Genomic DNA, 13651 nt, shown 5'->3' with positions numbered 1-13651 from the left:
CATTTTTCTAAATCAAAACCAAATGCGTTTATTTTCTTCTTTTTTTTTGACTGCTTTTAATTTGTACTTTACTTTTAAGCTTTGGTAACGGCTTGGGTATTTTTCTTAGATGTTTTTGCGCCATGCGCGAACACCATTTATCAACCGAATAGGAATTGGACCTAAAGTCTTAACCAATGTGGTAAGCTAGAACTATCGAATGCATCTTTCTCTTCTATCTTACGGTTGAAGTTTGTCAACTTCAAGGACCCACCTACTGCTGGTGGCAAAGTCACCAAGGCCGCTGAGAAGGCTGGAAAGAAGAAGTGAATGACCATTCCCTGCTGGCACGTTCCGCGTAAGTCCCTGTGGCGTGCAGCTGTGTGCATATGGCTATTATTACACTGATGTCATAGAAAGAAAGGAGTTTCGCAGAAAAGCTGTGTTGCGGTTCAGTTTTATTTATAGCCGCTACTGAATGTTTCAGTTTTATATTCTATTCTTTCAGCTGTAATTTTTTATCAAACACTGGTCGCCAGTTTCTATCGAGTATAACTCAAGCCAATTTATTTCAATCGACATAGTCTTCTCACTTTTTTAGTTCTCGAAAACGTCATTTTTCTCAGGGCTACTTCTAAATGTTCAGAAAACGGCAACACAGAAAAATCGTTAAACGATTTTAACCACTTTACCAAGCAGTTGACAGAGTGGTTAAAGAGATTGACGTCTTTTTTTAACTTTAAAACCTTGTAGGTCAAAATAGACATTTCGTTGCTACAGCCGTACGGACCTTCTCGCACCCAAAGATCTTTAATAGCTACCGAAGATCAACGACTCGCATCTTTTTTGCATAACTTATGAAAATGTCGAAGTGAAAATGAATCTCTATGATTGGCTCTTTACTTTTTGACTAAGATAGGTAGCGGTATCGATAATCGAAATAAAATTTCACCCTGTTGACATTGTAATGACGATTTTTTTATGCCATCTCTTCAAATTGAACTTGTATTAAACTTAATTTATTGGTAGCGTTAATGTCAAAGTTGGAAATACCTGCAGAACTCATGCAGGTAACAGACCGCGAGGTAGCAGAACAAAGAAGGATGAATTTCACATGTTTTTTGGCACTTTTTTCACAGGACATTAAAAGTGTCCATTTTTAACTGATTTGGACACTCTTGTCCATGAAAGTTTTGGCAACCCTGATTGGAGCAATAAGTTCAAAAAGTTAGAAACGTTGCTTAAGTCATCTGAAGTTCTTGCTATAAGAAAAGTCAATTAGGCCTAATAAAGAAATGAAACAATACCTATTCTGGCTTGCTAATGAACATGTTACGTTTAGATTACCGGTAATGTAAACTTTCAGTAATGAACCCAAGGCCAAAAACATAGGCTACTCTGGGAAGGTATTGTCAAGCTTCCATGTTAACAATCTTTTGATTTCTAAATTTTAGAAATTTGCCTGCTTGACCTATTGAAATTTTGGCAAAAAACATTTTACTTTAATTTTCAGTTAGGCTGATCAGTTTCCTTTTCTCTGATTTTAGTTCTGAAAATACAATTCCTATTATTTGAGTAGAATTTTAAGCCATATAAATGTTTTTTTTCTAAATTTAAGAAATGTATTTTCTGATCTTTGAAACCTCATAAATTGGGATTGAGCAAAGCTGTGAAGCTCAAAACAGTTCTCTTGTACTTCAGTTAAGAAGAAGATCTGTCTTGCAAGGTTTCACTTTCATAATACAAAGATTTTCAAAGGTCATTAGGAGAAGTAGTGGAGGTAGGCACTCTCTGAAAGTTTCATTTTCCTAATGTAACCCCTTTCCAAGATGGGAAAAAGTAGCTAAACTAGAATCTTACCCTTAAAAGCCCAGTTTTGACCTTAAATAAATAGGATTTGACTTACAATCTATGGACTACTTAAGAAGATCATCCTAGACAATTACTAACTTAGCCTAGCATCCTTTCACCTCAAGAGTGAAAACTATCTTGCTACAAGGGCTAGTAAAGTGTTTTTGCCCCATGAGATCAAAGAGAATATTCTTGGTAAAAAGAAGGTTGGTAATGATAAACACAAAATTGTGGAGAGGCTAATTCAGGAGACAAATAAGAAAGTTATTAGAAATATGAGTGATTTGTTTCTGTTCTATTATTTTGAGAGAATTAAATATAAGATAACTGTTATGGTTACATTTAAAAATTCCTGAGATCTTTCTGCTCTTCATGCCAAGGTTTAACTTGTGCTAATGTACATTACCATTATTGTGATTTTGTTGTAGACTAAAATGCAATACCTTACCCACATAGTTGGATTTAATGTTCTTATGCTTCTGGACCCAAGCTTTTTTGCTGCTCTATTTTTGCAAGATTTTTTGGGAAACCCCCAACAATTCAGGGATAGTAGAAGCACTGAACAGAATACAATTGATGAGCAAAAAGTAATGACAGAGAGAGGTGATGCCAACCATTTAGCAGTCATTCTTGGGAGATACCTTATGGTTTATGATTGGCCATGGAATTCTTATTGTTGTAAAATCACTTTTCTGTGAATTTGCACCATGGCAGCAGAGTGCACCTGGCACTTTTACAATAAATCATATCAGTCCAGTTTTTGTTAAGAAAAAATCACTAAGTGATAATTTATTGCACGCCTAGGCCAAGTGACCTATTTGTAAATCTGGGCCTGTTGACCCACCCCCAACCCCTCCCCCATTTTTGCTCTGGCTATTTATTTGTTATTTATGATACACAGGGTTAATATAAAGAATAAGACTAAGAAGTGGTTTTCCCAAAGATTACTAGCAATGTTTTTTGTAATTATAAATGAAGTTGGTGTTTTTTTTTTGGCAATTTAGCAAGTAAATAAAGAAAAGAATATAATCAGCACTATGTTGATAACTGAAGTGGGTAAAGCAAGCAAATGTTTTTAGTGCTTTGGCCAAGCATTTCAACCTGAACCTAAGCTAGAAGCTAATAGTTACTGTCTTTTGATTTACTGAACTTGTTTTCCTTTTTAACAAAAACACCCTATTGTGTGAATTTTCTGTCAGGTTTTCTGACTGTGAAAGTCAGTGTTTTCTAAGCTTCTTTGGTGGCAGCTCTGCAAAAAGCCCTAGGAAAATTCTTTCTATTACCTTTTTATGCTGAACATGTCTACTTCATTGAATGCATTAGCAATGGATTGATTCTGTTAGATATTTGAATGTTGTTTAGTAACAATTACTTATAGAAGTGTAAAAGACATAAAATGCAATGGCTTTTATATGATTATAATTAAATTTACTACTGACTTGATGACCAAGTTTTATGGAGTGTACAAATTAATTGGATTGTTTTTATTAAAAGGTTCTCTTTTTATCTAGGAGATGATGGCAATTATACAGCTATTTGATATTCCTGTAAAGTTTACTGAAGTTCCTGGTGAAGCTGTAAGTCTAATTTTGATACTTAGTTTGAAGATAAAACATGGGCACCTATAAGGTGAATTTGGGGGGGGGGGCTACCTGGTCTAATCAGCATATCCAATGCTGTATAATAGAAATCTCAAAACAAAAATATCATAGACAGCACAATAGCACTGGCTAAGTAGGCTAAAGAGCAAGGTGGGCACAATGTACTATTTATTTATCTATTTCTTACTTTTTTTTTTAGACCAGGGCACTTTGTATAGAAGGAAATGTTGTAGAAACTTCAAAAAGACCTCATTCACTTGAAAATTGAGATAGTTAATGCCCTTTTTATAGTCAAAAGTGATTGGAGGGCAATGGGCCCTGCCCTAAAAGTCAAGTTTATCAGAGGACAGCTATTCCTCCCCCCCCCCCCATGTCATATTTTTCCCAGGTGTAGCTGATAGAAACTTTGAGATAGTTGTGTGTTCAAAAATAGTCCAAAGATTGCATAACAAGGCCTGTGGGGTTAATACAGCCCCCTCAGAGTCTAGGAGTAAGGGTTGTAAGTTTGTAAGTTATGCCCCAAGGGCATGCAAGGTTTTATGGGAGGGGTGGTTGTGTGAACTTTAGAAGAGGCTCATTTGATTGGGAATGTATAGTTCTAGTTCCTTTTTAAGAGTCAAACATGATGGAGGGAAAATAGCCCTCCTGACACCCTCTTTTCCCAAAACACATTCAATCAAAATTTCAAGATACATATTTTGTAACTAATAGTCCAAAGAGCATATGGCAAAGTCTTCAGTAATCAAATATAAGGAATATTTAGACAGATGTTGAACTAAATCAAAACAAACTATGAGCATGTGAACTTTCAATAATGTGACAAAGCAATATCTCAAGGACAACTTATATTATTAAGATAGACCTTTAGGAGTAAGTTGTGGGGAATTTTGAACTAGCCAGAAGGCACTATGTGCATACTTTTGATATACCATTACAGTTACTGTAACTAATTACAAAAGGGCAATATAAGCAAAAGGGCATATAAGCAATATTTTTGGCAGCACTATTCTATCCTAGCTAGAAATGTCATCAAAACATTTAAAGGAGCTAATTCTATGCAAAATTTAAAGTTGAAAAAGTTCTAGTGTCCTTTTTAAGAATAAAAAGAGATTGGAGGGTAATCAGCCATCCTCTCAAGCCCATTTATTCCCTAAATAAGTCCGGTTAAAATTTGAAAAAGAGATTTTATTCTACAATGCAGAGCGGTCCGACTACTACGTCCTTAGGCTTGTTAAGCGTATCAGCCTCCCACAATTTTGCAATTGGCCCATTATGCTATAAAACTAAATGCTACTTTAAATCTAAATCAAAAGGCACTGTGTGTATGGTTGCCAATAAGACACCTCACCAATTAGAATGACTGGGGGTATTAATTTGAAACTTTTGGTGGTAAAACTATTACAACTTCTGTTCTTACAATTTGAATGAATCAAAAAGGTGTATATGTATCCAGGTTGTCAAAGAGCATAGATAGAATGCTTTGGGAATGATATTGAGCTTTATTTTTCAGGTCAGTTTTAGGTCAAGTTTAATTTTTTGAGAATGACTGGAGGTATTGAAGCTTTTGGGGCTACTACTAGTACTACTTCTGCTCTTACAATTTACATCAATAAATAGAGTGTAAGTGTATCCAGAAAGAGCATAAATAGAATCTTTTGGGAATGATATTAAATTTTATTTTTCAGGGTAACTTGAGGAGGTATTACCTTAATTAATTAATTACCTTAATTCACACTTCGGAGTGATTAAGGTCCATACAGGATCTGTTGTGCTCTGGGTCAATGATGGCAAAATTTTGTCAGTGTGTTAGGGCCCAGTGACATGCCATAAGAGAGGTCTGCTGGACAGATGCAATTTAAGCTCAAAGCAGCATCAGCCTCCCAGCAAGACACTCATTATGATGAAGTTGGCATCAGTTAGTAGTTGAATGGGACAGACAGTCCCACTCATATTTCCATGGCTTATCATTCCACTATGTAATAAACTAAAAAAAATACTATTTGCATCAGGATTAAAAATTGTTAAATAGTTTCTCCACTGCTGGAGATTTTCCAGACATCTATAGACAAAGGGGGGCTGCCAAAACTTTGGCATCAAGTGATTGTTGTGCCCATCCATAAGAAAGGGGAAAGGGTAAAGGCAGAAAATTACAGACCAGCATGTCTCATGTCACTGGTTTGTAAACTAATGGAAGTGTGTATCAGAGACTCCATACTGCACCATGATCTAGAGAATGAAGTGATAAACCCAGATCAGTATGGGCTCCTTCCAAACAAAATTTGTACCACACAACTATTAGACACGCTGAACAAATGGATCTAAGCTCTGGAAGAAGGCCACGGTATCCTGGCAGTATTGTTTAATGTTGAAAAAGCATTTCAGAGCATCTCCCATCCACGTCTTGTTGAACAGGTACAGGATTTTTGGTCTCCAGCCACAACTACTAAACTGGGTTAAATCTTTCCTGAAAAACCAAATGCAAAGAGTCAGGGTTGGTGAGCCACATTTCTGAACCAGCCAGAGTGACAAGTGGAGTCATTCAAGGTATTGTTCTTGGGCCCCTCCTGATCATGCTATTTATCTACAAAATTAACTGCGGTATCTCAAGCTCTACCAAGACTTTTGCAGATGACACTAAAGTCTACAGAAAAATGGCATCACACATGGACAAAGTCATCATTCAAGAAGACATTGATAAACTTACAGACAACCTGAAAAACCTCGGGCAAATCTTCAACACAAATAAAACAAAAGATCTGCAAGAGAAAAGAAACAGTTCCACAGTTGACTATAAAAAGTAGAGCAGGTGCAAGGGTACCATTAGAGACAGTGGAATCAGAAAGAGACCTTGGAATTATCATTGACTCTTAGCTTAAGTTTCATAACCAGCTTCAAAGGACTCAACTCACTGGTCTCATTAGGCGGAGCTTCAAGCATCTCGACCAGTAGACCTTTGTAAAGCTGTACAAAGGGTTAGTAAGACCTACTATTGAGTATGTAATGTCATTTGGAACCCTCACTATAAAGCAGATTCAGCCGAGATGGAAAAAGTTCAAAGACGAGCCACAAAGCTTTTTCCAGGCTTCAAAGAGATGAGTTATGAAGAGAGGTTACAGAAACTGTAACTTCCAACACTCAAGTACAGAAGAAAAAGAGGAGACCAAATCCAGATGTACAAAATGAAAAACAAGTTGGAAAAACTCAGCTTCGAAAATTACTTTCGACTCCCAAAAACCCAGACTACACGGGGTCAGTCAGAAAAAGTGCTCAAACCCCATGCCCTAAATAAATCAAGAGTCAATTTCTGGAGTGTAAGAGCTGTAGATGACTGGAACAGTCTTCCAGAAAGTGTTGTGAAAATACACATGAAAGTGTACACAGAACACCAGAAAGTGTTCTGGAAAGAGCACATGTACACACGCGACTGTTTAACATCTGACTTTATTGACTTAAAACTGTTAAAACTACCATTTGTGCTCACTCCTCCAAATTTGATGTTGTGCTGGGGCTCCACTGGCCATACACTCTGGGGAGACCCTTACCCATGGTTTCAATTGCAGAATTTCAGATAGCCAAGAATATCAGATAGCCAAGTAGAGAAACAAGACTTGACAAACCAACTGACAGCCATCTAGAGAGTGCCATAACAGGGATGTTTCCCTAAAGACACTGAGGATTTCGTAAGTTAAATCCTGTAAATACAAAAAGCAAACCAAACTATGGAGTCTACCAAAAAGATATAAAATATCTTTTTTTTTCGTGAAAAAGACTATGTCAATAAAATACAAACAGAAATAAATTTAAAAAACGTTTTCCACAAAACAAGTTTTTCAAAGAAAAGTAAAGAGCTCCAATAAGCCAAACAGGGGCAGAAACAAAGTCAAATAATCTTCAAAGCACGAAACTACCACAAATCACTATCAATAAGTAAATGAAACTCAAAACGAATAGAAATTAGAATAAATAGCCAAGTCAAACCTAAAATGAGGAAAAGTTAACATTAGTAAGGCTGACAACCCCCATGCCTTCTCAAGACCAAAACATAATTTGTGCTTTACTGAAAAAAACAAAATTAATTTGGCTTATCAGTTTAACATAGGCTACTTATACTGATATTTATTCCTTAAAGTCTTAAAACTTTTTATTTATTAAAGTAAAAAAAAGTGAAAACATTTAAAACATGTTTTGTTTTTAGACATATTATTTGACTTTATTTCTGTCCTTTTTCGCTTAAGTGAGCTCTTTACTTTTCTTTGAAAAACATGTTTTGTGGGAAAAGTTTTTAAATTGAAACAAATATGAGGCAGCTTCATTCAGCCAAGGGGGGGGGGGGCCGGCGCCCCCTGCTCCTCCTTATTGGCGACCATATGATAAAACGCACCAGATATAGCCAATTATAAATATTGCAAGATTGTAAAATATGTAAATAGTAATTTAATAAAATACACATTTATGGACTTCTGTCAACGAAACTTCAAAATGTTTTACCTAGAATGCCAGGGGCGTCGTTTGGGGGGGGGGCAAGGGGGTAGTTGACCCCTAATAATGTGGGAAGGGATTATTATATATCCTATGCTCATTGACATTGGAGATTTTTACAAAGAGGATTGTCTGTGTGTTCTCTAAAATCACTTCTTTTTTGTAAAAAAAAAACAAAACAAGGGGAATGCCTACTATCCAAGGTTTTTGTATATTTGAAAAATTATAACAATCTAGATTCAGTCTTTACTAAATTAATGATCTTGGGTGTTAAAATCAGCTCTGTCCTGCTGGTAAAATCTATTGTTACAAATTTATTTTGATCTGTTCATTTATCTTTGAGGTAATTATCCCTGATTAAGGGTAATCCACTCAAGCTCACACTTTATTGACACTAAGCAGTCTTGATTTTGATCCACATAGCTGAATAAACCCTGTGATGATTCAGGCACCTGCTTTAAATGACTCCAAACTTACCTGCAAAGACCATTAACAACTTCTCCATATTGCAGCTGGCTAGAAACAACTCCAGACCTTGCCAAAAAACAACAGTCTGACAGCCTGTCTACTCTCTCTATACCAAACACCACCTGGTAGTAAATACAATTCAAGGAATATGGCACACCTTGTTGAAATCTAAATCACCTATGGATCTAGAAAAAAATTTCAAGGGAGGTTTCTGGCCAGAGTGTACTTAGGCATGAATACAAGATTTACTTTTCAGCTTGATGTTTTAGTGCAAGTAACAATACACAGCTTCACATCAGACAACATTACCAAGTTCAATTGGCTATTTTTTCTGAGATTAAATCAGTTGATCATTGTCTCTGCCTTTAGAAGAATATTTGTGATATTTATGATGAGTATAGACATCCGTTTTGGATGTCTATATTGTAATATTAGCATCAGATGTGTAACCAGCAGCCCTAAAAATCCTTTAATACCAACTACATTGGAAATTAGACAATTTGTTTTTAATATTTTTGATGTGTGATTTTCACATTGAAACTTCAATTAAACACAATTTATGAAATATATACTGAGTCTGCTTTGATTAAGTGACATTCGTCCTTCAATCTTAATAATTTTAAGGGTTAATATTTTATTATTTTGGACCAGTCCCTAAATAATGCATCATTGATCCAATGATTAAAATTTAATTATACAGGATCAGCTCCTAGATAATCTCTGATTGACTATGGGTCAAAACGTTGTAAACAGAGGGGCTGTATTGGGATAAGCCTGGGCTAAAGGACCTAAATTTTGGTTTGTCAAATAATGTAGAATTAAAATCCTTAAATAATTAAGATATCACCGAGGTGTGATGTGATAATTGAATTTAGTTTATAATTATAAGGGTTTGATTCAATATGTGAGGACTATCATGCTGAATTTCAAAATTATCCTTGGATTTTATAATAAACAAGCCCAAGGAGGGATTTAAGGGAAACTGGAACTTCTCGGGAGATTGCAAGCAATAGGAGGGTGCTTTAAATAGATTGAAATTTGGAGGAGCGCGCACAGCTCTGTTGATCTCTGGTGGCTTGGTGCCAAAGTGACTTTTTAGTAGCAGTATTAATAATGTAAGACACGTGTAAACACCAACTGACTCTTTTCATTATACCTAATAAGTTTTTAACATACTGTAAGTTCTTCTTCATTAGAAGTTCTGATGCTTTTCTTAAAGTCTCAACTGGTGTGTGAGAGGGGAGGCCAAAAGCAATCCTTATTGCAGAACTCAGTACTCTGTGGAGAATTTTGATGCATGAAGTGGTACAACATCCAAAGACCTGAATGGCATACTCCATTTGGCTTCTTAATATACAGTTTGTTAAAATTGATTAGAGATGTAGGACTAGATCCCCTTGTTGTGTCAGCCTGTCTTTTGATGATATTGAATCTCTTCATAACAGTAGTTTTTATCCTGTATATATGATATTTCCTTGTCATTTTTTGATCAAAGACAACCCATACGATTTTTTTTTGTCCATCAATGAATAAATTGGGAAGAATAAGGCTCCATTTTCTATGGAAGACCACGATTTTAGACTTTTTAAAAGTGAGAATAATTCCACAATTTATGGAATAACATTTAATAAATCCTATTGAAGGAATTAACAAATGTGTTATCAGAGATATCCAATTTTATCTGTTGAATGTCCATTTGAAGGAATGACGTTGCATTGAAGGAACTTCGTTCAGCTTACTTTAGTCATTCATATTGCTGAAGATGGCTTTTAGATTTCACTATCTTTAAAAATTTCTTATTAAATTGTAGCCTACTCTTTATTGTTTGTATTAGTTGGATCCTTGGCAATTTGATATGGGAAGACAAGAATTAAAAACTTCAAGTATTTACTGTTTGTTGACTTCATTAATATGCAAGGCAATATAATTAAAGCTGAAGTATCTCTGTAAATGATAATTAATCAATATTTTTATGCTCAAGAATTGCTTAATGTTAAAATTCTGTCCAAATAAAGCAGGCCTACTATAGATTGGGAAATTCCTGGTTGGTAAAACAGGTTAGTTGACTTTTAGATGCTAGGCTTACTGGGGATAGAGCTCAATTTTCTTTACCTCTTCTGCAATTTTTAAGTGTCTGAAAAGACAAGTATGGAGGAGTTTCAAATCAAACAAAGATGCTAAATGGCAGAGGGTGTTGGTATTTTTTCTTTTTGACACTGGTGCCAGTTTCCACTCTTATAAGTTTCAATCATTCTTTGATGGGGGCTTTAGTATTATGGTCTTACAGGGTTCGGTTTTGTAGCAAAAAATTACCTTGCTTGCGTTACATTGAGTCGCTAGTGTTACACTAAGCGTATTATTTTGAATAATACTGTATTGAGGTTTCATCAAGGTATTGGACTAGATAGTGTTTTAAAATAAATTTGTTTTATACAATTGAAATTTTACCTGGAACTGAGGATTCCCATCTTAAAGAGCTTTTATTTTGTACCTCCATAGAGCCTTGGGTATTTACAAAACTGCCATGTGAGGCTTTCACTAAATAGATATGATTGGTAAATAAATAGATATGATTACGCTAAATAGATAGGTAAATAGATATGACCTTAAATAAATATGATTTGACTTACAGTGTATAGACTAGGCCTACTCAAGAACATCAGCCTACACAATTACTAACTTAAGCATCCCTTCACCTCAAGAGTGAAAGCTATCTTGCTGCAAGGGCTGGTAAAGTATTTATGTCTAAAGAGCTCAAAGAGAATCTCCTTGATAGAAAGAAGGGTTGCAATGATAAACACAAAGTTGTAAAGAATCTTGTTCTGGAGACAAATAAGAAACTCCAGGAAGTCATTAGAAATAGCCTATGAGTTATCTGTTTCTGTTCTATTATTTAGAGAGAAGGGTAAAATTCTAGTTTAACTACTTTTTACTATCTTGGAAAGGGGTTAGGTTAAGAAAATAAAACTTTCAGTAATGAATCCAGGGCAAAAAAAATATTCTGGGAAGGTACTGCCAAGCTTCTATGTTAACTCTCTTGTAATTTCCAAGTCTTAGAAATTTTTCTACCTATTGAAATTTTTACAAAACAACATTTTGCCTTAATTTTCAGTTATCACTTTCTTTTTCTCTGATTTTAGTTCTGAAAATGCAATTCCTATTGTTTGAGCAGAATTTTAACCCATATCAATGGTTTTTTTTTTCCTAGATGCAGGAAATGTATTTGCAGATCTTTGAAACTTCTTAGTGTGGGATTGAGCAAAGTTGTGAAGCTGAACATAATTTTTTCGTATTTCATTTAAGCACAAGATCTTTGCAAGATTTCACTTCTATAACACAAATATTTTTCAAGGTCATCAAAGGTTACTGCCCTTTGGTATTTATAAAACTCCCATGTGAGGCTTATGCTAAGCTGATATTATCCCAAATTGTCAGATGAAGTTCAACAAGGCTATTAAAAAAGAAGCTGTTTTTAGATGAATTCGGGAATTGAGCATTTGATTTACCAGGATTTATTCCCTACCTCCTTGTCATCATGGATAACAGTTGTGACGCATACAACACGCGTATGTTATTTTGAGTTGTTCCGTGCAAAGCCCTGCATTGAGCTTTGGCAAAGCTCTTGAAAAGAAACTGTTTTTAAAAGAATTTTGAGGGCATGATTTTCATTTAATTTGGGATCAAGCAATTCCATCTTACTAGATTAGTTCTGTACCTTTTTGTAGCAATGGCTAGTTGCAATTCTTATATCAGCTGTATATTATCTCTAACAGCCATTGAAGAAGTATCGCATTGAGGTTTGATTAAGCTGTTGAAGAAGAAACTTTTTAAAGCAAAATTCGTGGGCGTGATAAATATTAAAAAAAAAAAATTATTTGCAGTGTTGGGTATTAAAGGAAGTACCTTGTAAGTCCTATGCAAAGTGAATGTTATCTCAATTTGTTATTGAGGTTCTTTGAAGCTATTAAAAAAGAAACTGTTTATAGATGGAATCGCGAATTGAGGGCTCCTGTTTTACAGGATTTGTTTTGAGCCTCCTCATAATCTTGGATAACAATGAAAACATGTTGCGACCCTTATACCAAGTCAATATTATTATATTGAATAGTCTTGATTGAAGTATTGCAGTAAGGGTTGATAAAGATCTCAAAGAAGAAACTGTTTTACAATACGTTTGTAGGTGCGATGTTTGGGAATGGAGCCTTCCCATCATACTGGGCTTTTTTTTTGTTCCTCTTTGTAGCCTTGGGTTGCAATAAAAGTGCCTTGCAGGTCTACACCAATTGTATATTATCTTCAATAGTCTTGAGCGAAACATTGCAGTGAGGTCTAATAAAGCTGTTAAGGAAGAAGATGTCACTCAACTGTAGAAGATGTCACTCAACTGGGTAAACCCAACTCTAATGGATTAAAAACAAGTAAATCTTTCTTATTTACAATGAAGGAAAAAATTAATGTCCCAGAAAAGCTATTCCTATTTGGGCAAATCAAACCGCACAAGGAATACAAGCCAAAGCCTATCCAGTGTCAGAAGTGTCTGAAACTGGGACACACAACAAATAAATGCAATTAAATTCTCCTAGCCTGTAGTAACTGCAAAGGCTCCCATCCTAAAGATTTGACAACTTGCAACAACACTCAGCCTACATGTATCAATTGTAAACGCCCACATGAATCTACCAATAAATCACAATGCCCTGCATATAAGAAAAGAGCACTAACACTCCAAATAGCAACAGAGAAGGCCATTCCATACCCTTTTGCAGCTATGGAAGCAAATGCTGTCCAACCACACCAAATAAAACCTATAATGAAATCAAATAAAACTCCCAAGTCAAACATTCCCAATGCATCAAGTACCCCTTACAAATCACCATCCTTTAAGCCCCCTAGCTCACATCTCTATCAGAATGAATCACCAAGCCAACAAGCTTCCTTGTCTAGTGAGATGAGGTCGGCCTGGCACCCTCTCCCAAGAAGAAACAAACCAGAAACACTACCATGAATCAATCCCTTAACTGACAAACAGAATGCACAACTAAACATGCAATCCCCAAATATATGCTTATTCCTTCTAAACAGTAATGCAGTTCAGGCTATGAATATACATCAACTACAGAAAACAAAAATCATTGCAGAATCGGCAAAAATCTACATTCCTGATCATATGCTCATTCAAGCAAAAAAAGATCTTGCTTTCTATTAACAAAGCTGAACATTGATACACAGTCATATGAAAAATAAATCAACAACACAACATATATATATACTCC

The 13651-nt window shown here is 35.3% G+C and overlaps 1 protein-coding gene across 5 annotated transcripts in view; it reads left to right on the top strand.

Moving 5' to 3' along the window:
* The first annotated feature begins 1210 nt into the window (after positions 1 to 1210).
* LOC148952485 (tRNA (guanine(10)-N(2))-methyltransferase TRMT11) overlaps positions 1211 to 13651 on the top strand; it is a 59883-nt gene continuing 47442 nt past the window's right edge. For 3 of the 5 annotated variants that reach the window (XM_089088977.1, XM_089088978.1, XM_089088976.1), the window contains exons 1-2: positions 1211 to 1328; positions 3342 to 3407. In XM_089088977.1, the coding sequence (XP_088945103.1) occupies positions 1275 to 1328; positions 3342 to 3407 (120 nt within the window). In that variant the 5' untranslated portion in view covers positions 1211 to 1274. Of the gene's footprint in view, positions 1329 to 3341; positions 3408 to 12687; positions 12797 to 13651 lie in introns of those variants that run through there. The other 2 variants (XM_089088979.1, XM_089088980.1) reach the window with 2 other exon arrangements.

The sequence above is a fragment of the Artemia sp. Qi Xiang Cuo genome, chromosome 5 (genome assembly GCF_049724085.1).
Source record: "Artemia sp. Qi Xiang Cuo chromosome 5, ASM4972408v1, whole genome shotgun sequence".
NCBI lineage: Eukaryota > Metazoa > Arthropoda > Branchiopoda > Anostraca > Artemiidae > Artemia > Artemia sp. Qi Xiang Cuo.
Note: the sequence above shows the minus strand (reverse complement) of the source record. Positions and strands in the feature narration are given on the sequence as shown.